This window comes from Bubalus kerabau, unplaced genomic scaffold (genome assembly GCF_029407905.1).
Source record: "Bubalus kerabau isolate K-KA32 ecotype Philippines breed swamp buffalo unplaced genomic scaffold, PCC_UOA_SB_1v2 scaffold_50, whole genome shotgun sequence".
NCBI classification, from domain to species: Eukaryota; Metazoa; Chordata; class Mammalia; order Artiodactyla; family Bovidae; genus Bubalus; species Bubalus kerabau.
The window spans coordinates 1560008-1583395 of NW_026577904.1; the positions used below are offsets into that span (position 1 = coordinate 1560008).

Consider the following 23388-nt stretch of genomic DNA (forward strand, 5'->3'; position numbering starts at 1 on the left):
TAAAGAAACCTTCAAACTGTTTTTCACAGTGGTGGAAGCAGTTTACATTCCCACCAACACTACAAGAGTAATCCTGACCCTCTGGTCTTACTGAGATCCTGGTGTTTTAATTTTTTTGTTTTAATTTTGACTCTGGTCACCTACTGCCTATCTAGGTCCAACTCAACCTACCTAGGTAGGAAGAAAAAGTTTATGGAAGAGTGATGACAATCATAATCATCAGACTAAATAAAGCAGCGTATATTATTAAGTTAAAAAACATAGTGCTAAGGAAGTAGGGTGATGGTCTCTACCCAATCCCTTATATTTTCATGGAGAAGTGTACTTCACTCCTAGAAAGAATGTGGTTGGAAGAATTTGGGAGTAGAGGTTTTCTCTAGGCCACAATCTTCCATGAGACAAGAAACTAGAATATCTAAATTTTCTAAGAAGGCAATAATGTCTCACATGTCCCTCTGAGACAAAGTAGGCAGCATATACGGGGAGATCGCATGAGCACCACCCAAACAAAACAAGAAAAAGCACAAAGAAGAAATACACACATATATTAAACATGGACAAGCACAGCTGTTGGGCAGTTTCCGGTCAGTGAGTGCAGATTCCGAGACCGTGGACTAGACTCTGGCGCAGCTGGCTGGCCTGCCGTGGGACTGAGACCCGCTCTTCTCAAGGCCTCACTGTTTCCAACACAGGTCCCGCCGAGTCGTCTGTCATGTTCTTTGGCTGAGAATAGCAGCGTTGACCCACACTACACAACTAGAGATTAGGTTTAGAGAAGCTACATTCTTATGAAAGACAGCCCAGGACGCAGCTGCAGATATAGGAAGCCAGACAACTGTGTAAGACCCTCTGGCTGAGACTGAGCCCATAACATTGGGAGTGAAGGCATTTGGGCTTTAATTTCTATGGTCTTTTATTTGCAGGGGGAGTTAGTTTTGAGGAAGTCAAATAATAAGAGCTGCCTATTGTTTGAATTTGGAGCGTTTTTACGTTGTTGATCCAGTCTTTGTGTTCATTTCATAAAGTCTGGCGATGTATTTTGGACAGCATGCTAGGACATAATTAGTGATAAGAATAGAATAGGGACTGAATTTTGAGTTTATGGTGCTGCATGGACTCCTGTCTGACTCATATGCTGCTAGAGTCTTTTGTGGGCAGAGTGAAATGCCCGTCAGTGGCTCCAACGGGGAGGTCTGTGCAGCAAGGAGCAGAGTGCCGGATGGCGAGAGCACGCAGCACTGTGAGCACGCAGCCTGCCCCGCTTAGGGACGGCCACCCTGGCTTACGTCTGACCTCCTGAGGCCATGGCTCATGACATCGCCGCCAGCCTCCCTTCATATCCACGCTGCCTTCGTGATTTTTGTTTGCCTAGCACCCACACTAATACTTCAAAAAAAAAAAAAAATGTTATGTGTACTTAAAAATCTTTAGCTCGTATGTTAAAATGTGTTATGTATTTTTCTGAATACATATTAAAATACATAATTAGCAAAGTAAAAAAAAAAAAATCCTTATCGCCATCACCATGAATATTTCTTTCACACAGATGCCTGGAAGTATTGGGCACCAAAGTAACTGGCATGGTGCGAGCAGAACACAGTGGGGTACGACAGAAGGTCAAAGACCCAGCAAACACTGGGGGGGGGGGTGCACACTACTCCTGCCTCCAGGTTGCTGCTCTGATACTGCTGATGGGAGCTGGCACTGGAGAAATGTTTGCGGCTCCTCTCTCCACTTTCTCTCACACCATCCCAGCAACGAAGAGGAACACTTTCTGAGACTGACAGGAGCTCAGGTCAGGTGCTTTCTAGTTCTACCCTTGGAATTCAGGATGCAGGTCTTCTACTCCCATGCTGGTGCTGGGGTTGAGTGAGCAGGATGGAAGTGTTCTGAGTGTTCACAGTTCATCCATGGAGGAGGAGGAGGAGCAAGCCTGTTTCTGCTTCCTCCTACCCAGCATTAATAGCAACCCCATAGTTTAGGTAGTAATAAGTACATTTCAATCTCTTCCTATTTTCTGTGTCTGTTTCTCAAATGGGTTAAAGTCCATAAAGTAGAAACCCAAATTCTAACACAGCACTTGGTGCAAAAACAAGTGAAAGAATGAGAGAAGAAAATGTTGATAGAAGAAAATGCTCCTGTTACACAGCAAAATGCTCTGTGTTTATAAACATTTAGTGATAGCTTATTATGAAAAAGAGTCTTTTAAAAAAGTTACACCTCGACAGTCAAATATTGTGGCTGTGAGTTTTCTCTTCTGCAGCCTGGGGTTAGATTCAGTGGTAAGTCTCCTTGGCTGAGATGGGCACTGGAGCAGGGGAGCTCTTCCTTGTTCCCTAGTCTCTGAGAGGCAGTGAGGTACAGTAGAAAGAATATTGGTTTTGAAGTCAGGTCTGGGAATGTATTCAGGATGTTTGAAGTTGGGCAAATTACTTAACCTACCTGAATCTCACTTTTTACAGGTGTAAAATGAAGATAGTTTGTTCTAAGGATTGAGATAATGTGTGTGTGTACTCAGTCGTGTCTGACTCTTTGCGACCCCATATACCATAGCCTGCCAGGCTCCTCTGTCCATGGGATTTTCCAGGCAAGACTGCTGGAGTGGGTTGCCATTTCCTACTCCACAGACAATGCATATAATGTACTCACTTGATGCCAGAGCCCATTCCTGCCTACAACTTGAGCTAAAGATACTCTATGAAGGGCTCTTCCTACCTACTCAGTGTTCCTTCACGGTTACCCTCTAGGCATCAGGAGTTATGAAACCTTCCTTTTGGATCCAGTCCTTCTCTTTCCACACTCTTCTCTCCTCGCAGTCCTGAACTGAGGCTTTGGAGCCGTTCCTTACTGCGGAGGACTTGTCACTGAGACTCAGACCTCATCCTTTTCTTTGCTCCGTGGCCCTCCCCGTGTCCCCTCACCAGTTCCCAAGGCCACAGGGTGCAGCCCAAGTCTCTCACTTCTTCACGAGCCCCACCCTCCGGTCTCCTAGAAGGAATGAGGCTGAACAGATGTAAAGCATTCATTGGTGCTTGGCACATGGTAGATAATCATTGCCTACAAATTTCCTTTCTTAGATCTGGAAACCTTGAGTTGGTTTCCACAGAGCTGTATTGATTATTATGGTTGAGTACAGCAATCCAAGAATGGTATTTTAGACATGAACTATTTTGGTATTACTGACTCAATCTTTAAAACCACTAACTTCTGCACATAGACAAGGAGACTGCCCTTCAGATAGAAATCATATCCATGTCTAGGCATCTACTTGATATATCTGTATCTAACTAGTTTTTAAAGATGTTTGAGATCTTTCCCTTGCATGGAAGCAGAGTGTGGTTAGCCTGCTTATGCTCAGAGGCCTTTTCCAGCACAGATGAAATTCCAAGACAATAAAGATTCTGATCTGATGTTAAGTTCCTTTGTGCAAACCAGCTTGCATAGCAAAATGATGCAGATAAATGTAGATGAAAATGGACCTAGACAAATAAATGAAACTGTATTATGTTTCTCTAGTATAAACATAGATTAAGTGGTAAGAGGACAAAAATAGGTGAAGAGGTAACATAAACTGACTTGTGTAATCAAAGGGTCAGCTCTGACATTTTTCTCTCTAGGCCTTTTCTAATAGTTTTGTCGCTAGGGCTACAATGTTTTTGCCAGATTGGAACCGGATTGTCCGCTCTAATGGAGATTAAGTAGCTCTCCCAGCTAGATTTTTTTTTTTTTTTTTAATAAGCATAGGTTAATTCTGCTGACTTTCAAAGCCATAATCATGAAGAATGGAAAGATTACTAAAGATCTGTTTTTAGAAAATATAACTAATAAAATTTGAAGTTTAATAGGTTTTATTCCATTGTTATTCCAACACAAACTTTGATCATGGTTACAATGAATAAGTAACTGAAATACAGTTTCATACACGGAATTTTTAAAAATGAGAAATTATTTACAAGTTGAGCCAAGAATTAATGCCCCAAGGAGTAATGAACAATTCTCCTGGCAAGTTGGAAAACTGGTTCACAAATGCTTGAAAATTCATACTTGATTTTTTTCCATAACCACTATAGATAAGGTATAGGAAAATGTCCTCTGTGTTTTGGTTGCTGCCCATCATTGGTCAGTCATCTGAGGTGGAAATACAAACTCACCAATGAAACTTAAAGCCCAGTAAAGGAAAACTTGACTTATTCTGGACACTCAGTTGCTAACAGGATGTAGACGGTTAACAGCCACCAAGAAAATGGTGAGGAAACACTCCTTTCGATGTGCTTGGTATGGAGTCAAATGAACTTCCATGGCCGCGGACAAAGGAGACCATCTAAACTTTAAAACAGTGCTGTCTGCATGCCCACTGACCCTGCAATGCTTTTTGTGCACTAAAGCATAAGAGTTAAATGAGACAGTTCATGTAAAATGCCTCGCAAAGGACAGATGCTGTGTTTTCTCTCCCGACGTCTTTTTGTAGCCAGAAGTCCCAATGTTAACTTTCAATAAGAAAAGTGGAATATTAGTCTTTAGAGTCAAAAGAAATTCACAGTATTAGTGACGCCTGGTGGAAAACTTAGGTATTACAATGTAGCATTATTTCAGCTATCCTGAATTTTCACACTTAATAAAATTAAGATGAATCTTACAATTACATGAAACAGAAGGTAAAGAAAAAATTAAATATGTGTGTGGATACCTACTTTATTATGCTAGTAATTTTTCAGTCCATAATTACAAAACATACAGGAGGTTAGGAACCTAAGAAACTGAATGCATACTGGTAATAAAAATGTATTCAGCATCCATGTTTCTACAGTGATTAAAAATAGAAGCATGTAGCGTTTTCGCTGTTCTCAACCTCTTCATAGGCGCCATATGCCAAAGAGGCTCCCTTCCCAAGTTTTCAGATACAAATTCATGGTAGGGTGTCCTGAGGAGTACCTCAAAGAAATAGCCAGTTGTTTCAATACGGGATTGAGATGAAATAGAGGGCCATCCCATTTGAGGTACTGTGGATAGATTCAATAAATAATGATGTTTTAAATGTGAGCCTTAAGTATCAGAGAATCAGTTGCTTTGAGCCAGGGACAGGTTTGAACATTTGCGAACAAAAGAGCAAAAGTATCTATTACAGGGTCAGCAAACTGTAACCCATGGACCAAATACAGCACATCAGCTTTTTGTTACTGGAACACAGCCATGCTCATTCGTTTACTTACTGTCTGAGGAGCTTTCATAACAACTGACTCACTTGAGTAGGTGCAAGAGACCATATTGGCTGCAGAGCCTCAACTGACCCTTTACAGAAAAAGTTTGCCAATCCCTGGTCTATTAGAGCCTTGCATTCGATTTTCACACCTCTCCCCACCATCTCCTGGGGAGGAGTGTATTTCCCTTTCCCACTCAAGTTTGGCTGAACCATAAGACTTGCCTTGGTCAGTGGAATGTGGAAAAGCATCAGTGTACAAGTTTGAAGTGAAGCCTCCGAGTTCTGTGCCTCTTCAGCAGTAAAGCGAGAATGAGGCCATCTGCTGACCTGCAGGCTTGAAGGAGAAACAAATGATTGTTGTCACTGTTTGTGCTTGTCTGCCTGTTAGTTACTTAGTCGTGTCTGACTCTTTGCAACCCCATAGACTGTAGCCCACCAGGCCCCTCTGTCCATGGGATCCTCCAGGCAAGAACCTTGGAGTGGGTTGCCATTTCCTTCTCCAATGCATGAAAGGGAAAAGTGAAAGTGAAGTCGCTCAGTCTTGTTTGACCCTCAGCGACCCCATGGACTGCAGCCGACCAGGCTCCTCCATCCATGAGATTTTCCAGGCAGGAGTACTGGAGTGGGGTGCCATTGCCCTTCTCTGGAGATTGTTCTACTTCTGCGTCAAAGTACCAGAAGACTGACTTCTCTGTCCAGCTAACGCTATGGGGAGAAGGACCCTGAAGACTAGGTGGGGTTCAGTCCCTTCTGGGGCTCTAGTTCAGACTTTGATGGGCTCAGCTGGAACATGTGTTCATTCCTCTACCTATAGTAAGCAGAACTGAGTCAGAGTGCAGAGTCTGGAGGCTTACCAGACTCTCTTGGCATCAACTTCTTTAACACGGTGGGGATGTCAGTCACAATTCTTTCCTGTTAGATTAAATATTTCCCTTCCAAGGTGAGCCTCAAGGTATAGAAAGAGTGGGACAAGTTCAATGGGAATCGTAGGCCGAAGTTTTTCAGTCAAGCTTTCTCAATAAAGCTCACAGCTTGGCTTCTTCCTACTCAACTCCAGTAAGTATATTTCTGAATTGATATATAATCTGTAAGAGGTAAAAAAGATCATGACTAGCTCCTCAGAAAACTCGCAATAGTAATATGCAATCTAATTTAACCATCTTAACAATGCTGGCTGCATCAAAGTGATCAAAATATTTAAAAATGCAATTTCCCAGAATTCTTAGTCTTATATCTCAGCTTGTTAGAATGCTAAGGCTCCTCATTGTCCCTTTTTTTTTTTTTTTTTTTTTTTAAACTATCCATATTACTCTTTTTGAAACCATCAGTTTGACTCCTTTGGAGATGTCACTGGGTAACACCAGTGACCCATTTATTAGAGTTCACAAATTTGTGACTTGAGAGTCCTTGGGGCTGCCCTAGTTCTCTAGTTTTCAGCCTTCCCTTTGATTCTTTATGTAGTTAATGTTCTTTCATTAATTTTTTTAAAGCCAATTTTTGCTGTTTTTTTTAAGAGCCTAGCTAATGCAGAATTGGTACTACAGAGTAACTTCTAGGCAACAGACTATGGCAGAAGCTCCTACTGAGACTAACATTCAAATCCAGAGCATGAATTTCTGGACGTAACTCTTGAAAAGAGAGTATGAGTCATAATAAATCAGTATTAAGATCACTAATACTAAATGCATAAATGACAGACATTTAAGTGTTAGCAGTAATCCGTAATGTTGCTACTGGTGTGCTTTTAGGGGAAAGAACCACATTTATTATTCCTATTAGCAAAGAGGCAGTGTTTCCAGAAGCAGTCATTGCTTTCTATAAAGATTTTCAAACGTATTTCCTCAAAACAGGACCATAATTTTCAACTCTCTTCATATTTTTACTCAAGTTCTACTTCTGCTTTCCTTCTCAATCCCTCAAACGTCAACAGCCCAAGAATTCGACTGTCTTTTAATAGTGACCGCTATAACGCACCTCACACTGTTTGGAAACAGAGACTCTGTTGTTCTGTTGCCAAGTTGTCTGACTCTTTGCAGAACCCCAGGGTCCTATCCTCCACTGTGTCCTGGAGTTTGCCCATATTCATGTTCATTGATTCAGTGATGTTACCTAACCATCTCGTCCTCTGCCGCCCTCTTCTCTTTCTGCCTTCAGTATTTCCCAGCATCAGGGTCTTTTCCAATGTGTCAGCTCTTCGCATCAGGTGGCCAAAGTATTGGAGCTTCAGCTTCAGCGTCAGACCTTCTAATGAATATTCAGGGTTGATTTCCTTTAGGATTGACTGGCTTGACCTGCTTCCAGTCCAAGGGAATCTCAGGTCTTCTCCAGCACCACAGTTCAAAACATCAATTCTTCGGCGCTCAGCCTTCTTCACAGTCCAACTCGCATATCCATCCATGACCACTGGAAAAACCATAGCCTCAACTAGACGGACCTTTGTTGTCCAAGTAATGTCTCTGCTTTTGAATATGCTGTCTAGGTTGGTCATAACTTTGCTTCCAAGGAGTAAGCGTCTTTTAATTTCATGGCTGCAATCACCATCTGCAGTGATTTTGGAGCCCCAGAAAATAAAGTCAGCCACTGTTTCCACATCTATTTGCCATGAAGTGATGGGACTGGATGCCATCATCTTAATTTCTGAATGTTGAGCTTTAAAGCCAACTTTTTCACTCTCCTTTTTCACTTTCATCAAGAGTCACATCTTTTCTTCCAAGGAGCAAGTGCCATTTAATTTCATGGTTGCAGTCACCATCCACAGCAATTCTGGAGCCCGATAAAATCTGTCGCTGCTTCCACCTTTTCCCTATTTGCTGTAAAGTGATGGGACCAGATGCCATGATCTTTGTTTTTTGAATATTGAGTTTTGACCATCCCTAAATCAACACAATTTCCACTTCTACTTAACTGCTTTTCTTATTCAGGAAAAAAAAGACACGGGTGGGCCTAAGTTAGATACTTCCAGCTCCTCTCTGGGGATGGCTTTTACAGCAGTATACATGATACCCATCATCAAAACCTGGTACCTATTTGTCCAGCAGCACCAAGAGATGAAAGAATGTGAGACATCGCCCTTTATTCTCAACAAGCACCCAGCTGGATCAGAGAAAGATTATTCCAAGTGAAATAACACAAACACACAATGAAATAAACCTCTTTGGTTACTTGATGGTCCTCTGTCGTATACTTTCCTCTCCTTCATAAGATCTCAAGCTTTAGAAAGGCCAGGACTTTGTTTCATTCTTCGTAATACCTGGCATGCAGTATTCTTTTTCTGCACATTAATAGATGCTCATTATGTAATTTTTGAATGAATGGATACAGATTATGTATATTTACTTAATAGTGAAGGTTGAATGAATACATATAAAGATCTTAAAACAGTGTCTGCTACTACATACCTAAAAAAATGAATTCTTACAAAATGAGCTAAGATTTAGTATAGAGATTAGAAAGCAATTTTTATAAGTTTGCCTTAAACTGACTCTGGAAAAATAGGTGGGAACTGAAAGAACATACTTGATGAGAGTATTAATGCAGGCACAGGCAGAGGAATAAACGTGATGTTTAAGTATACAGCTGACCTTTGAACAACAGTTTGAACTGTGCAGGTCCACTTATATTTGGCTATTTTTCAATAGTAAATACTATAGTACCACATGACCCATGGTTGGTGGAATCCATGGGTTTGGGGTGCCCACAGATATGAAGGGCTGGCTATAAGTTTTACTGGGATTTTCAATTGCTTCGAGGGTCAGTGTTCCAACCCCCATGTTGTTCAAGGGTCACTGATAATAAACCTAAGAGCATAGAAAGGTTGTATACAATCTAACATTTGCTAAACTCAATTAATTCCAAGTGACATTTATCATTTTACATAAAGAACAATGTTTATTTTAAATCTACTGTTAGAGGGTGAAGGAGGTTTAATAAAAGTTTGTCCAATAAGCTGAAAGTACCTCAAGACTTACTCTACTTTGTGTCCTTAGGCCCTCCCTACAATATAGTAGGCACAGGAAATAATATGCCGTACTGAATCCATAATAACTACGTAACTGTATCAATACACCAATATAAAAAATTTAATACAAATGTAAAACATACACATGTAACTTTATTTCATCATTGCCATTTAAAGCCTGATTTTATAAAACATCAAAGACATTCTTAAGAGTGCTGTATCACAACAATTTGAAAAGTGGGAATATCCACAGCTTTATAGGCTCAAGTTACATAAATTAAACTCAAATAATTGGACATTTTTTCAATACAGAAACTATACAAATGAAATAAATGACAAGAGGATGCAATAGGAGAAATATGTCACTACTTATGGACTATCATTAGTTACTTTCAGGATGTAAATGAAGATTCTGAATATTCATATTTCTTTTGTTCTATTTCATATTTAAATATTTCTCTACATTCTGAGTCAAGCTACTTGACCAAAAGTCTGATTTAGGAAGGCATTTAGCAAAAGTTTTTCCACCTATGGTTACTACCTCCAAAGAAAGTAACACTGCAGTACTGATGCAATCTGCGCAGTTACTTTACTTTAATGTCAACCCTATGGAAAGTCAGATAGGTACCAAAAACGGAACAATTTTGCACAGATTCAGTTAGGTATCATGTTAAGTTTTCCTCATCTAAAAATTAACCAATGAAGTAAAACATACCAACTACAGTTGACCTGGTAGGAAAACCACATTTGAGAGTTACAAGTACGTTATTGTCCATATCTCATCCTCAGTCATTGACAGGAATTTTGTAGGCTACCATGCTATTTACTTTGTGAATTGTAGTAGTAAATGAACGAAGACGAACTTCCTCAGGATTGGTAATGAACTGTGGTCCCGACTCTTCCCATTTTTCAGGTACAACCAGATCTTTGTCTGTATAAATGAGGAGATCAAATGAACCTAAATTGGAGATAAAATCATTAAAGTACATTATTTTTTTCCAAAATAGAAGAACCCTCCTTGTCTCTCTCACATTTTGAACCACCCAGAGTATTAGAAAAGAGAGTTTAGCATGGTCTGTAATGACTAGTCAATTGCTTTTCCTCCATAGACATTTACTGTATTACAGAAAATATTGTACTCCTTTTGCTAAACTTCAAGTTTTCTTTTTTTTAAAAGAGAAAACCGTTATCTGCAGAAAGTATGGAGTCCATCACACAGGACAGCATAAAGGCAACCTGAAGGAAAGCTAACATCTGGGCTCTGTGACTGATGTAGCCTGGGGCCTAGAGCAGTGTCTCGCATACAGTAGGCATTCAGGAAATATCGGATAAGGTCGAAAAGCAAGACAGTTATGGCTAGCCTTAAAAATATACATAAAAAATTAAGATAATGAACGGGATTACATTAAGACATTCAAGAATGAATACTATGGAATACTTTCATTCCTTTCCTTTTCAGAATTTCCAAATTTCTAGAATGCATATAACACTACTTCTGCTTTATAATGGGTTTTTCATTTTTATTATGTAATATTAATAATTAAGAAAAAATTTAATAAAGGGCTTATTCTTAAAATAGTAGCTTAGTCTTTTCTCTGACAAATTTTAAGTCAATGTGACGTTGTAGAATACTTACAAGAAACTTCCAACAGTGGCAGAAATGTTACTGTAGCTGTGATCTGTCTGATCACTGAACGGATTTCATCTTGGATAGCTTTCTGAGACTTTTCTCTGGGTGCACTATTGAAGAAACCAAATCAATTTAAGTGTTAACAAATTATTTAAAACACTGTTAAGACTGATTAAATGTTTCCAAGATCAAATAATTAATACATTAACATGGATTTTTTTTTTTTTGTAAGTTATAAGTATATCATTAGGGCCTATATCTCACAAGAGGCATATGCATTTTTATTATTTCATTTATCATTCCAGTCATTTTCTAGAGGTGGTCTTAAAATCAGGTTATTTGGTATCAGATAATCAGAAAACTGGCCAAGTGCTTCAAGTTAGGAAAACTACAGCACCTTTCAAAAAATGAAAATAATATCTAAAATATTTTGTTGGTGCATTTTTCGTAATGCTTAATTCCCTACTGCCTCAAATAAGATATTACATTAAATACCAAATTATTTTTATAAGCTAAACATTTCCTAAAATAAACCAAAGCCTTCAGAAGCAAACTACATTTCATTACGAAAAATGATTCTGAATTTACCAGTAAGCAAGCCTAGGACTATGCTAGACATGATCATATAAGCATTTCCCATTCAGGTGGGCTGGAAACTTTTTTATGAAGTGTCTTAGAAAATTTGGGGCATTCAATGAAATACAATAGAGCTGAATCTTAGGCTTGGGGAATCTAGGATAACCCCGATGGTTAAAAGTACCTTTAAACAATTCACTAAACGGGCCACCAGGTACATACTACCATAAACACTGAAGGGTGAAATTCACCAATTTACTCTATAGGCAATTATGTTAAAAGTTCACTGTCTTATATAAGACAGTGAACTATCCTTTGCCACAGGAGACTAAGGATCAAATTAAACGTCCTAGCAATGGCACCCCACTCCAGTACTCTTGCCTGGGAAATCCCATGGATGGAGGAGCCTGGTAGGCTACAGTCCATGGGGTCACTAAGAGTCGGACACGACTGAGCGACTTCACTTTCACTTTTCCCTTTCATGCATTGGAGAAGGAAATGGCAACCCACTCCAGTGTTCTTGCCTGGAGAATCCCGGGGACGGGGGAGCCTGTTGGGCTGCCGTCTATGGGGTCGCACAGAGTCGGACACGACTGACGCGACGCCGCAGCAGCAGCAGCAGCAGCAGCAGCCATTAAAAAGAATACATTTGAATCAGTTCTAACGAGGTGGATGAAACTGGAGCCTATTATACAGAGTGAAGTAAGCCAGAAAAACACCAATACAGCATACTAACGCATATATATGGAATTAGGAAGATGGTAACGATTACCCTGTATGCGAGACAGCAAGAGAGACACAGGTGTATAGAACAGTCTTTTGGACTCTGCGGGAGAGGGAGAGGGTGGGATGATTTGGGAGAATGGCATTGAAACATGTATAATATCATATAAGAAACGAATCGCCAGTCCAGGTTCGATGCAGGATACAGGATGCTTGGGGCTGGTGCACTGGGATGACCCAGAGGGATGGTACGGGGAGGGCGGTGGGAGGGGGGTTCAGGATGGGGAACATGTGTGCACCCATGGCGGATTCATGTTGATGTATGGCAAAACCAATACAATATTGTAAAGTAATTAGCCTCCAATTAAAATAAATAAATTTATATTAAAAAAAATAAACATCCTAGAAAAAAATCGTACTTTATATGAAACTTGTTCAATAGAATTAGAACTCATTTGGTAAAGAAGATAAATTTTAAAACATACGAAAATGGAAGTAGTTCCTACTTACCTGTCATCTTTTGCATCTTTTGAACTCAATATCAAACTGCCATCTTTCAAGGACCTCTCCACCTTCAACATTTGAGATGACTACCACCAGTTTCTGAACTGAACACTTGTATAACCATTCTGCAACACACAAAACAAGGCATCTCTTTTAGTTTACTGCATTACAAAGCAACTCTCCTCTCACGACCAACTTCCTATCCTCAGCAAATTTCTCCCACTGCTATTTTGGTTCTCCTCCAAATTGTGCAGAAAATTTGCCCCATCAATGGCCTAGCTCCCAATTTCAAACTCTCAGTATTTGTGCCAGGTATAGCACTGGGTGCTAAGACAGTGAACATGAGGTACTTCCATCCTAATCCAAGGGAAGGGTGAAGGAGATGTCATTACTCTAACAGCAACAATAAATGTGCAATTGTAACTGCTGTAACTGCTGTGATGGTGCAGTTTCCTAGGACATAATAGCGGTTACCTATGATGGTGCAACACATACTACAATTAAAGCACAGAATAGGAAATTCTGACTGAGGGGGTTTGAGTTTTGTTCTAAGAGACAACAATATACATATGCAAAACAGGGAAGAGGGTATAGGTTTTAAAACACGAAATGATGGGTTTATGTTGGTGGTGTGAGGTCTTAGTTGAGGCACGTGGGCTCTCCCTGCTAAAGCTATAGGTCTTGGACTCAAAACAGATCACTGGATCAGAGGACTGAAAGGAGGCCAATACAACTGCAATTTAAGAAAGGGAGGATGAACAAGGCTGGTCTGACAAGAATAATGGGCCACACCACACAAGGTCATGAGCGCCAAATTAAAGATGTTACACTCTAAGAACTAAGGAGGTCATTACTGTGTTTGAAGCAGAGTATGATGTGACTCAAGTTGTATTTGAAAACTATCCTTCTGGATGTGATGTAGAAAGTAAACTGGAAGTAAACAGGGGATCTAGGGCACTAATTCATGAATAACTCAAGCAAGAGCGAATCAAGACTTAGAGAAAGATATACTGGTAGAGATGGAGCAGTAGACAGATTCAGGACATTTCATGGTTAAAACTGTTAAGATTTATTGGATTACTTCAGGGTAAGGAAGAGGAATGAATCAGGGATAGCTCCCAAGTTTCTGATTTATATCAGTAATCGGATGGTTGATCCAGTCACCAAGAGGAAAGAGAACTGAAATGGAGATGATCCTAAATTCAGTTTTTAATACACCGAGTGTGAAGTGGTCTAGTATATAGCTGCATAAAGACATTAAGGGAGTCACTCAATATATGAGCCAAGAGTTAGGAGAGGCTTTGGTTAGATATTGGTTCATGAGTCAGATACAAAGTTGTTACTAGAATTATGTATGTACATGTTAGGAGGTCAACTAGAGAGAGATTACTGTTAAGAGGGCCTCAGACTGAGCCCTCAATCTTAGAAACTGAGAATACTTTATTCAGGAATCGGCAGGTTGTTTTTTTTTTTTTTTTTAAGAGATAGAAAATATTTTAGAAATATTGAAGGCCTATGGGTCACCTACGTAGCATAGTCTTCTTTAAAATGTAATATTCTTAGCTTGCAAGCAGTACAAAATCAGCCACTTGCGGGATCTGGCCTGTTGGCCTCGCTCACTCCTGGCATATATGAACAACTTTTACCAGCTTACCTGTGAGAAAGAGATTGAGTGGTCATTTGAAGATATGGGGAAGTTGGTGATTTTTCTCTCTCTTAAAAATGGAAATGAAACCAATGGGAATAATCCAAAAGGAAACAAAGAAATTGACAACATAAGAGAGAGGAAATAGGGTAAAGTTCCTAAGGCTAGAGAAGTGGAATTTAAAAGACTGAATAATTTGCCTGTAAAGCATTTCCTCCCTTTTAACTACAAGGGAGAAATTAAGTAGGAAAGTGTAGATACATCTGACAAGAAATGTTATTGGTCTCAAAGGACACAAACCAAAACCCAGTAACTTAGGCAAGGCTGGCTTGCTACTTCTTCAGATTAAGATGAAGACATACATCCATAGTTGCCTAGAGGTTCCATAGCAAACAATCTGAGTACAGCCGTAGGAATGACTATGGGTGGCTTAGCTCTGAAGTTAATGAAAACGCAATGATGTAATCTGAAAATGAAGCTAGTTGAAACAACAAAAGTGATTCATGAATTTTAAAGTGAAAAAAAAAAAAAATGCGGCTGTAGTATTTTTAGAACTAGTATTTTGGAAGATCTAATGAGCAGAAAGGGAGAAACAATTTACAACACAGAGAAATTAGAAATGAGAATCCTAAGTGGAGAGAAATAGGAAAAAGAAACAAGTAGAAATTCTAGAAATAAAAGGAATAGATGGAGCATACTAATCCAACAATACTGCAACTTCTTGAGCTAAAAGAAGAAAATGAGTGTGCAGACAGAAAAGGCTTACTGACTCACAGGCATGATTAAAAAAAAAAAGACAAATGGAAACAGGTGAAAAATAAGAAAATGCCAATGAGTGCTGTTATTTAGTAGTTCCTTCTTTTTCAAGTTTAGTTCCCTAAGTTGAATCTGATTTTAGTTCCTTCATCTTAATATATATAATGATGGCTTTAGACTCCAAGCAGCTACCAAAAATAAATGCAGTGGATTTTTCTCAGATAATGAATGCCATCATAATTACATAAAATTCCAATGTGTTCTATCATCCCTGAAGGAGTTGATGGAGATTGTTTTGTTAAGCCATATCAGATTCCGAACCTTCAAATATTCAGCCTACTCAAAAACGGAGGAAGGGTGGGAATTCTTTCAATTTGTATGTTATTTGCTTCCCTCCCAAACTGTATCGGAGATGGTAGTGCGGTTTACACTACCCTGTACAGAGCTGAAAAATGACGGCCAAGAAGCTAGAAAATGTGGATCGTAGGTGTGCTGGTATCCAACTCTTTACAACCCAATGGACTGTAACCCACCCGGCTCCTCTGTCCATGGGATTATCCCGACAAGAATACTGGAGTCAGTTGGCATTTCCTCTTCAAGGGGATCTTCCAGACTCAGGATGGAACCTGGGTTTTCTGTGTCTCCTCCATTGGCAGGTGGATTCTTTACCACTGAGTCACCTGGGAAGCCCCGAGGATCTTATTAACATTAAGGCCTGCAAAACTCAAAACTGTGTCCAACCATAAAATATCTTTTAGTTGATCCACCACATTATTTAGGTATTTTATGAGCTCAGGATCAGTAGTTACAAGCAAGGTGAGTCCATATCTCTGCACCCGAGTAAAGGTTTCCGATGGATATATGCCACGCTGATACAAAATACTGTTGATGCCAAATGCTGAAAACATAAGAAATATTAAAGTCATCGTCACGTTGTAAGTTCAGGGGAAATAAAGCATATGTAGATGGGGCTATGGTTTCATTAATACTGTCAAGTTATAAATGTCTAAACACGTGTTTGTGTTTTGCTGAAAGCCGAGTGGGTACAAAGTGGCATTAAAAAAAATCCTTAAAATCTTGCGTCTAAGTGATAGCTGCATTTATGTGGCAACAGAAGAAAAATGCCAAACTGCACTAATCTACCAGTGCCAAATTTCATGTCATTGTAAAACAAGTCCAGATGCCTCTTTTATGATTCGAGGGTGTCAAAACAGGCAACTGACAGACGGGTACCAAGCCCGGGCAGGCCTCTCCCCGTCTCTCTTTCCTCCTCTTATCCTCACCAGTCTTGCCAGGTTCTGTCAGCAGGTACACCTGGCCGAGCTCAGAACAGCTCTTCCCGAGGTCTAGCCCGTCACGGTCCACCCCCGAGGCCCCTCGCCGTTGGGGGCGGGGGGTGTGGGAGGAGCTCTGCATTGGAAAGAAACGCTCCCGCAAAGGGGCTCCCCGCAAGGCGGGCCCCTGCAGCGCCCGGGCCGCCTCCTCCGCCGGCAGCAACACGAGCGGAGGCGGCGCCCGCCGCCCCACTTCCTGAGCCCTCCTGCGGGCACCGGAGGCCGCGGTACAAGGGCCGGGATTCGGGGCCGCTCCGGCCGAGCCGCGGGCCTGCGGGTGGCCTGCGCTCGGCTCTCCCCGCCCTCCGCCCCGCGCGAGGAGGACTTACAGCAGAACTCGGCCACGATCTCGGCGCTCCCGCGCAAGGTGATGCCTTGCTCCCGGGAGAGTTGCAGCGCCATGGCCAGGCCCACGGATGACGGTACGCGTTTCCACCCAGCAGACAGCGACGCCAGGGGCTTCGGGAGCAGTTCCCCGCCACTCGTTTCAAAAGGAACGACGCGGGACGCCCTCGCGCCCTTTGCGCAGGCGCGGAGCGCGTCTAGCCCCCCGCCCCCTCCCGTCGTGCCCTTTGCGCAGGCGCGAAGAGCCTCTAGACCCCGCCTGTCGCGCCCTTTGCGCAGGCGCGAAATGCCTCTAGACCCCCCCCGCCCTGCGCGGCGGTGTCCGGCCGGTTCTCTAGGCCCCTGCCGGAAGCGGCGGTTCGCGCAGGCACAGTGGGGAGGCGTGGCGGCGCCGTTCCCGGGCGGTGACACCTGGCCGGGTTCCTGCTGTAGTTGTGGGCTGGCTGGCGGGCTGGCGGCTAGAGGGGAAGACGGTAGGTCCAGGTTTTAGTGGCCGCTCTCTGGGTCTGCGGACAGAGCGACCTAGGAGCACAATTCCCGAGTTTGGGAGATTCTTTGAAAGTTTTATGAACTGTCCGCCACCCTGAGTGGCCCCAGTGATCCTTAGTCAGCGGTCGGAATTTGCTAGGTGCTCTGGGAGTTTGCTTCCCCAGTGGCTCAGACGGTGAGGACTCTGCAATGCCGGAGACCTGCAATGCACGATCCCTAGGTTGGGAGGATTCCCTGGAGAAGGGAATGGCAAAGCACTTCAGGATTCTTCCCCGGGGAATTTCATGGGCAGAGGAGCCTGGCAGGCTGCAGCCGATGGGGTCACAGAGTCGGACGCGACTGAGCGCCTAACACTTTCAGTTTCAAAGCAGCTGCGTGCCGCAGACAAGGTTTTAGAGATATTACTGTGCCGGCGTGGTGTTTTCCTGAGAAATTGGGCTAGGGATGAAAGGGACGAACGGAATCCCTTTTTCTTTCCCTCGTCCTGGCTCAGCTCGAGTCTACCCCCGACCCCGCTGCTAGGCGGAGCCTGGGGGCAGCAAAAATCTGCGTCTGATAGTCCAGCCTCTACTCTGTGTACCCCACCACCCCTAGACAGATGGTCAGGGAATAAAGTTCTCTTACCAAAAAGGCTCGTCAACACTGAAGAGCTTCTCAGGGAATTTTGACTCAAATCCAGTGGCTTTGAATGTTTCTATGAGAAGTATTAAGCAGATGTTGTTTAGTCGCTAAGTGGTGTCTGCCTCTTTTGCGACCTCATGGACTTGTAGCCTGCCAGGCTCTTGTGTCCATGGGGCTCTCCCCGCAATAATGCTGGAGTAGGTTTCCATTTCCTCCTCCAGGGGGTCTTCCCCCACCCAGGAATCCAACCGGCTTCTCCTGCATTGGCAGGCGGATTCTTGACCACTGAGCCACCAGGGAAACCCAATTAAGCAGATAGTGCACTACTACTGTCATGTCAGTTGTGAAGCAATTGTATTCCTACAGCAGGTGGAGAAATTATTTGTGAAATGAAGTCTGAGAAACCTGCCCAGATGTAGTTATTTAATTATATGAGAAAGTGCCTGAGTGTATTAGTTTTCTATTGATGTGTAACAAATTAGTGTGTGACACATTAGTGATTTAAAAACAAAAACAGCAACACCCATTTATTATCTCAGTCCTTAGATCGAGAGTCTGGGCATGGCATGGCTGGGTGCTCTATGTAGCCTGGTAAGTTTGAAGTAAAGGCACCTGGCTGCACGAGAGATCTCACCTGAACTTCTTTGTTCTTAAATTGAGGTCCTCATTGGGTTGCTAGCTGTTGGCCAGAGGCCAGTCTTGAGCCCTTGTCACACTTCCACTCTCTCTCTTTCCAAGGAGGTCCTTTTTAACAGCTCATATGATTAAGTCAGACGCAGGCAGGTGATTTCCTCTTTGTTAAACCTAATCTTCAAACTACCACAAAATTGCACTCATCTCACACGCTAATAAAGTAATGCTCAAAATCCTCCAAGCCAGGCTTCAGCAATACATGAACCATGAACTTCCAGATGTTCAAGTTGGGTTTAGAACAGGCAGAGGAACCAGAGATCAAATTGCCAACATCCGCTGGATCACGGAAAAAGCAAGCGAGTTCCAGAAAAACATCTATTTCTGCTTTATTGACTATGCCAAAGCCTTTGACTGTGTGGCTCACAATAAACTGTGGAAAATTCTTCAAGAGATGGGAATCCCAGACCACCTGACCTGCCTCTTGCAAAACCTGTATACAGGTCAGGAAGCAACAGTTAGAACTGGACGTGGAACAACAGACTGGTTCCAAATAGGAAAAGGAGTACATCAAGGCTGTATATTGTCACCCTGCTTATTTAACTTACATGCAGAGTACATCATGAGAAACGCTGGGCTGGAAGAAGCACAAGCTGGAATCAAGATTGCCGGGAGAAATATCAATAACCTCAGATATGCAGATGACACCACCCTTAAGGCAGAAAGTGAAGAGGATCTAAAAAGCCTCTTGATGAAAGTGAAAGAGGAGAGTGAAAAAGTTGGCTTAAAGCTCAACATTCAGAAAACGAAGATCATGGCATCTGGTCCCATCACTTCATGGGAAATAGACGGGGAAACAGTGAAAACAGTGTCAGACTTTATTTTGGGGGGGCTCCAAAATCACCGAAGATGGTGAGTGCAGCCATGAAATTAAAAGACGTTTACTCCTTGGAAGGAAAGTTATGACCAACCTAGATAGCATGTTGAAAAGCAGAGACATTACTTTGCTAACAAAGGTTCATCTAGTCAAGGCTATGGTTTTTCCAGTAGTCATGTATGGATGTGAGAGTTGGACTGTGAAGAAAGCTGAGCGCTGAAGAATTGATGCTTTTGAACTAGGGTGTTGGAGAAGACTCTTGAGAGTCCCTTGGACTGCAAGGAGATCAGCCCTGGGATTTCTTTGGAAGGAATGATGCTAAAGCTGAAACTCCAGTACTTTGGCCACCTCATGCGAAGAGTTGACTCATTGGAAAAGACTCTGATGCTGGGAGGGATTAGCGGGAGGAGGAGAAGGGGACGACAGAGGATGAGATGGCTGGATGGCATCACCGACTCGATGGACATGAGTTTGAGTGAACTCCGGGAGTTGGTGATGGACAGGGAGGCCTGGCGTGCTGCGATTCATGGGGTCGCAAAGAGTTGGACACGACTGAGGGACTGAACTGAACTGAATCTTCAAAATGATTTTGCCTCATAAATACATGTCTGGCCACACTCAAGGGGAGGGATTATATAGGATATGTTCCCTAGAGACCACAAATTTGGGGGGCCATCTTAGAACTCTGCCTATACGCAGTGTTATATATCAGAATTGAATCAGTTTGAAGAGTGAAACAGGTATATAGGTAATAAGCTGACTTGATCCAGTAATACTTTCCTTACATCTTTTAGTCTCTGTGGTACAAGTGTGTTTGTGTGTCTTTAAATCACCTCCTTTTCATTTCTGCCACCAGGATTTTGGGTTAGAGCCATGCTGGTAGAGCGTGATGCCCACCTTTCTCCGTGTAGAAATTGTCTCTCTTTCTAAGGAGCTTACAGCTTAGCACTTCAGGAAAGACATCCTTCAGTTTCACAATACTATAGTTTGTAAATTTTTTGAAGATACAAGTAATCATTAGTATCAATATAATTTGGGAATTCTAGAAGGCTGGTGAAATATATGAGGTTTCCATCTATAGAGGAAGTATTTGTTAGTACTTTCTTTGTGTTCTTAAGAACTTAAGTTCATGTGACTTAAGAACTTGAAATATGCTGGTTTGAATTGAGATATGCTACAAGAATAAGGTACCAGATTTTGAAGTCTTAGTATGAGAAACAAATATATATATATATATATATATATATATATATATATGTAACAAATGTATATGTGTGTGTGTGTGTGTGTGTGTGTGTGTGTATATATATATATATATATATATTTAGTTAGGTGTTCAGTCGTGTCCAACTCTTTGGGGCCCATGGACTGTAGCCCACCAGACTCCTCAGTCCATGGGATTTTCCAGGCAAGAATACTAGAGTGAGTTACCATTTCTTTCTCCAGGCAATCTTCCCGACCCAGGGATCCTATCTGGGTCTCCCACATTGCAGGCTGGCTATTTACCTTCTGAGCCACCAGGGAAGCCCTGTAAAGTATATTGATATGTCTTTAATTGATTACTTATTGCAATGATACTATATGTGCATTGGGTTAAATAAAACATTAAAATAATTTCACTTTTTTTTTTCTTTTTAGGCTTTTAACCTATCAGAACATTTTACAATAACGTATGTAACTTGTATTCTATGTATACTGGATAGTGCTGGTCTTTTTTATGGAATCTAAGAGATAACTTGTTTTAACCAGAATCCCAAATGATTCTGATGCAAGTTCTTAAATCACTCTTTGAAAAGCAGTAAACTGTGATGGTGATTTTAGTAATGCCAGCCTAGGAGCTTGAATTCTTGGACAAAGTGGATGCCAGAGCTTAAATAAGAAGATGTACATCAGAGCAAGATGTTTTGAAAAAAGAATTGAGTTTTGATGACTGATGTGGAGGAAGAATGAAATGGTAGTACAGAATCCAAGGTGGCAAGCATGTAGTATATTCTGGTATTGGTCAAAGCTGCTTAACTCTGGGCCTGTTCTGTTTCTTGTTTATCACGATACCACGTGATTCTAGAAGCTCTGGTGGAACTCCTTTCACATTAACTTTTGGGTGCTTGGTTTGATGTTGACTCCATCTTATCTAAAGCATACACTCTTATCCTTACAAAAAGTTTTTTAAAAACTTGTTTTCAGTTACTTGAGTTGACTTTTATTCACAATTTGGTGACATCTTTCTAATGTGTTTTGAAGGTTTTTTGGACAGGGAGAAGTATAAATTAAGATTTATTTCTGAAGAAAATTCAAGCAGACTGCATAACCTAGCAATTAGAATTAATAAAAGATAAATATGAAAATATATGTCATAAACAGGCCTGTATTCCATATTAGGATGCTAAAATCAGAAATACTTATGCAAATTTCTAAAGCTAGAGTCAAATGGAATTTTAGAGAGAAAGTGACAATAACTTAGCGGGACAAGCTTAGAGATGAAGAAAATGAGGTCCAGAGTAATTATATAGTCTGTTCAGTATCTGGTTTTTGTGGTTCAGCCTCTCAGTTGTGTCTGACTCTTTGCAACGCCATGGACTGCATCATGCTAGGCTTCCTGTCTATTAACCCAGTATCTGTTTAGTAGAAACTTGAGTAATAGAATCTAGGGTTCCTGATTTAGTTTCTTTTAAAAGTATTTGAAGATACTCTGGAAGATGCTTGTTTTTAAAATATTAACTGCTTTTAGACTAAGCATGTTCAGTAACCTTAGGTTGTTGAGTTGTTGCTAAGTTGTGTCCAACTCTTGCAGCCCCACGGGCTGTAGCCCTCCAGGCTCCTCTGTCCATGGGATTTCCCAAGCAAGAATACTAGAGTGGGTTGCCATTTCCTTCACCAGCGGATCTTCCCCACCCAGGGATCGAACCCACGTCTCCGGCATTGGCAGGTGGGTTCTTTAGCACTGAGCCACTGAGGAAATCCTGTGAACTTTCAGTAGCCTCACAGCTGTCAGTGTGTTAGTGAAGTCGCTCAGTCCTGTCCGACTCTTTGCGACCCCATCGACTACACAGTCCATGGAATTCCCCAGGCCAGAATACTGGGGTGGGTAGCCTTTCCCTTCTCCAGGGAATCTAGAACACGAGCTTCTTGTTAAACACACACACACACACACACACACACACAACTTAGCTGTAAAGTTAGTGTCGGCAATAAGAGTTTACCACAACCGTGTGAATCACACGGTGTTTAGCAGGTTGGCATTTTTATGTCCAACCTCTCATTCTTAAAATTTTAAGTCTCCAGTTAACGCTATCAAATATAAGCCCAAACTGGAATATTGTTTCTAGAAAAAATTATGGCTACACACAAGACTCAGATTATATTCTTCACACTGACAACTTTCAGCACTTTATAATTCCTAAAGCTGAGGGCCTGCACTATTCTTGAATATCTTCACTTTCGTTTTCCAACTTCTACTCAACATAAACTCTTCTCTCAAGATTAGATATACACACACACACATCACAGAATGTGTTCAACCTACTCTCAACATCAATTGTAATATAAAAACTCCAGATGATCTAAATTTTACACTAAGTAGTGTAATTTTGAGAATTGAGATTTTAATCCTATGCTACTTCGGAGGAAAAAAAAAAATGTGAAAAGAAATGTAACTTAATTCATTTATTAGGAAAAAAATATTACTCTTCAAGTTTTGGCAGGTTCCCAAAGTGAAGTGTTCTTACGTATGAGTTAAAAGCTACCGCCAAACACGCCCAAGTTTGTGTTTTTAAAGGGAGAGGAGAGAAAACAAAGAAAAGGACATCAACGCTGATTTTTAAATAAATACTTTCGTTCGTTCTTAATAATATGCCTAAGGCACATCTCTAAAGAACATCCCCCCACACACTTAAAAGATCAGCCCAGTTCTCCTGTCCAGTCTCTTCTGCGCTGTAATTCATTAAGGGTGGAAGTGTGCAAACGGTGCAAGGAATCCGGGGACAGACAGCCTCGGAGGAGGCGACCTCTAGAAACTGTCGGCCTCCAGCAATGGATCATTCCAGGCCTAGAAGGTCTTGGTGCTCACCCCAAACGCGCAGAAAAGTGCCCTTCGGAAAGAA

General features: G+C 41.6%; 1 protein-coding gene and 1 long non-coding RNA gene across 2 annotated transcripts; one reads left to right on the forward strand and one right to left on the reverse strand.

Annotated features, from left to right (window-relative positions):
• Nucleotides 1-9877: 9877 nt before the first annotated feature.
• On the reverse strand, nucleotides 9878-16999 carry LOC129640888 (mitotic spindle assembly checkpoint protein MAD2A-like). Its single transcript, XM_055565859.1, has 4 exons — nucleotides 16656-16999; nucleotides 15526-15672; nucleotides 12598-12716; nucleotides 9878-10116 (listed from the first exon to the last, which is right to left on the reverse strand). The coding sequence occupies exons 1-3, from the start codon at nucleotides 16726-16728 to the stop codon at nucleotides 12601-12603; spliced, it is 336 nt and encodes a 111-aa protein (XP_055421834.1). The 5' UTR covers nucleotides 16729-16999; the 3' UTR covers nucleotides 9878-10116; nucleotides 12598-12600.
• A 12-nt stretch (nucleotides 17000-17011) lies between these two features.
• Nucleotides 17012-22485, forward strand: LOC129640889 (uncharacterized). The gene is made up of 3 exons (XR_008709022.1): nucleotides 17012-17144; nucleotides 20927-20958; nucleotides 22080-22485. It is a non-coding gene; the product is annotated as an uncharacterized LOC129640889 (long non-coding RNA).
• The last annotated feature ends 903 nt before the right edge of the window (nucleotides 22486-23388 follow it).

Excerpts from the sequence above, each read along its gene's own strand:
- LOC129640888 (XM_055565859.1), bottom strand. The coding sequence starts at position 16,728 with ATGGCGCTGCAACTCTCCCGGGAGCAAGGCATCACCTTGCGCGGGAGC. Across the intron at positions 15,673-16,655 it reads GATCGTGGCCGAGTTCTGCT|GTGACTCAGTGGTAAAGAAT; the intron begins GTAAGTCCTCCT and ends GGGGCTTCCCAG. Across the intron at positions 12,717-15,525 it reads CCCATGGACAGAGGAGCCGG|AATGGTTATACAAGTGTTCA; the intron begins GTGGGTTACAGT and ends TGTGTGTTGCAG.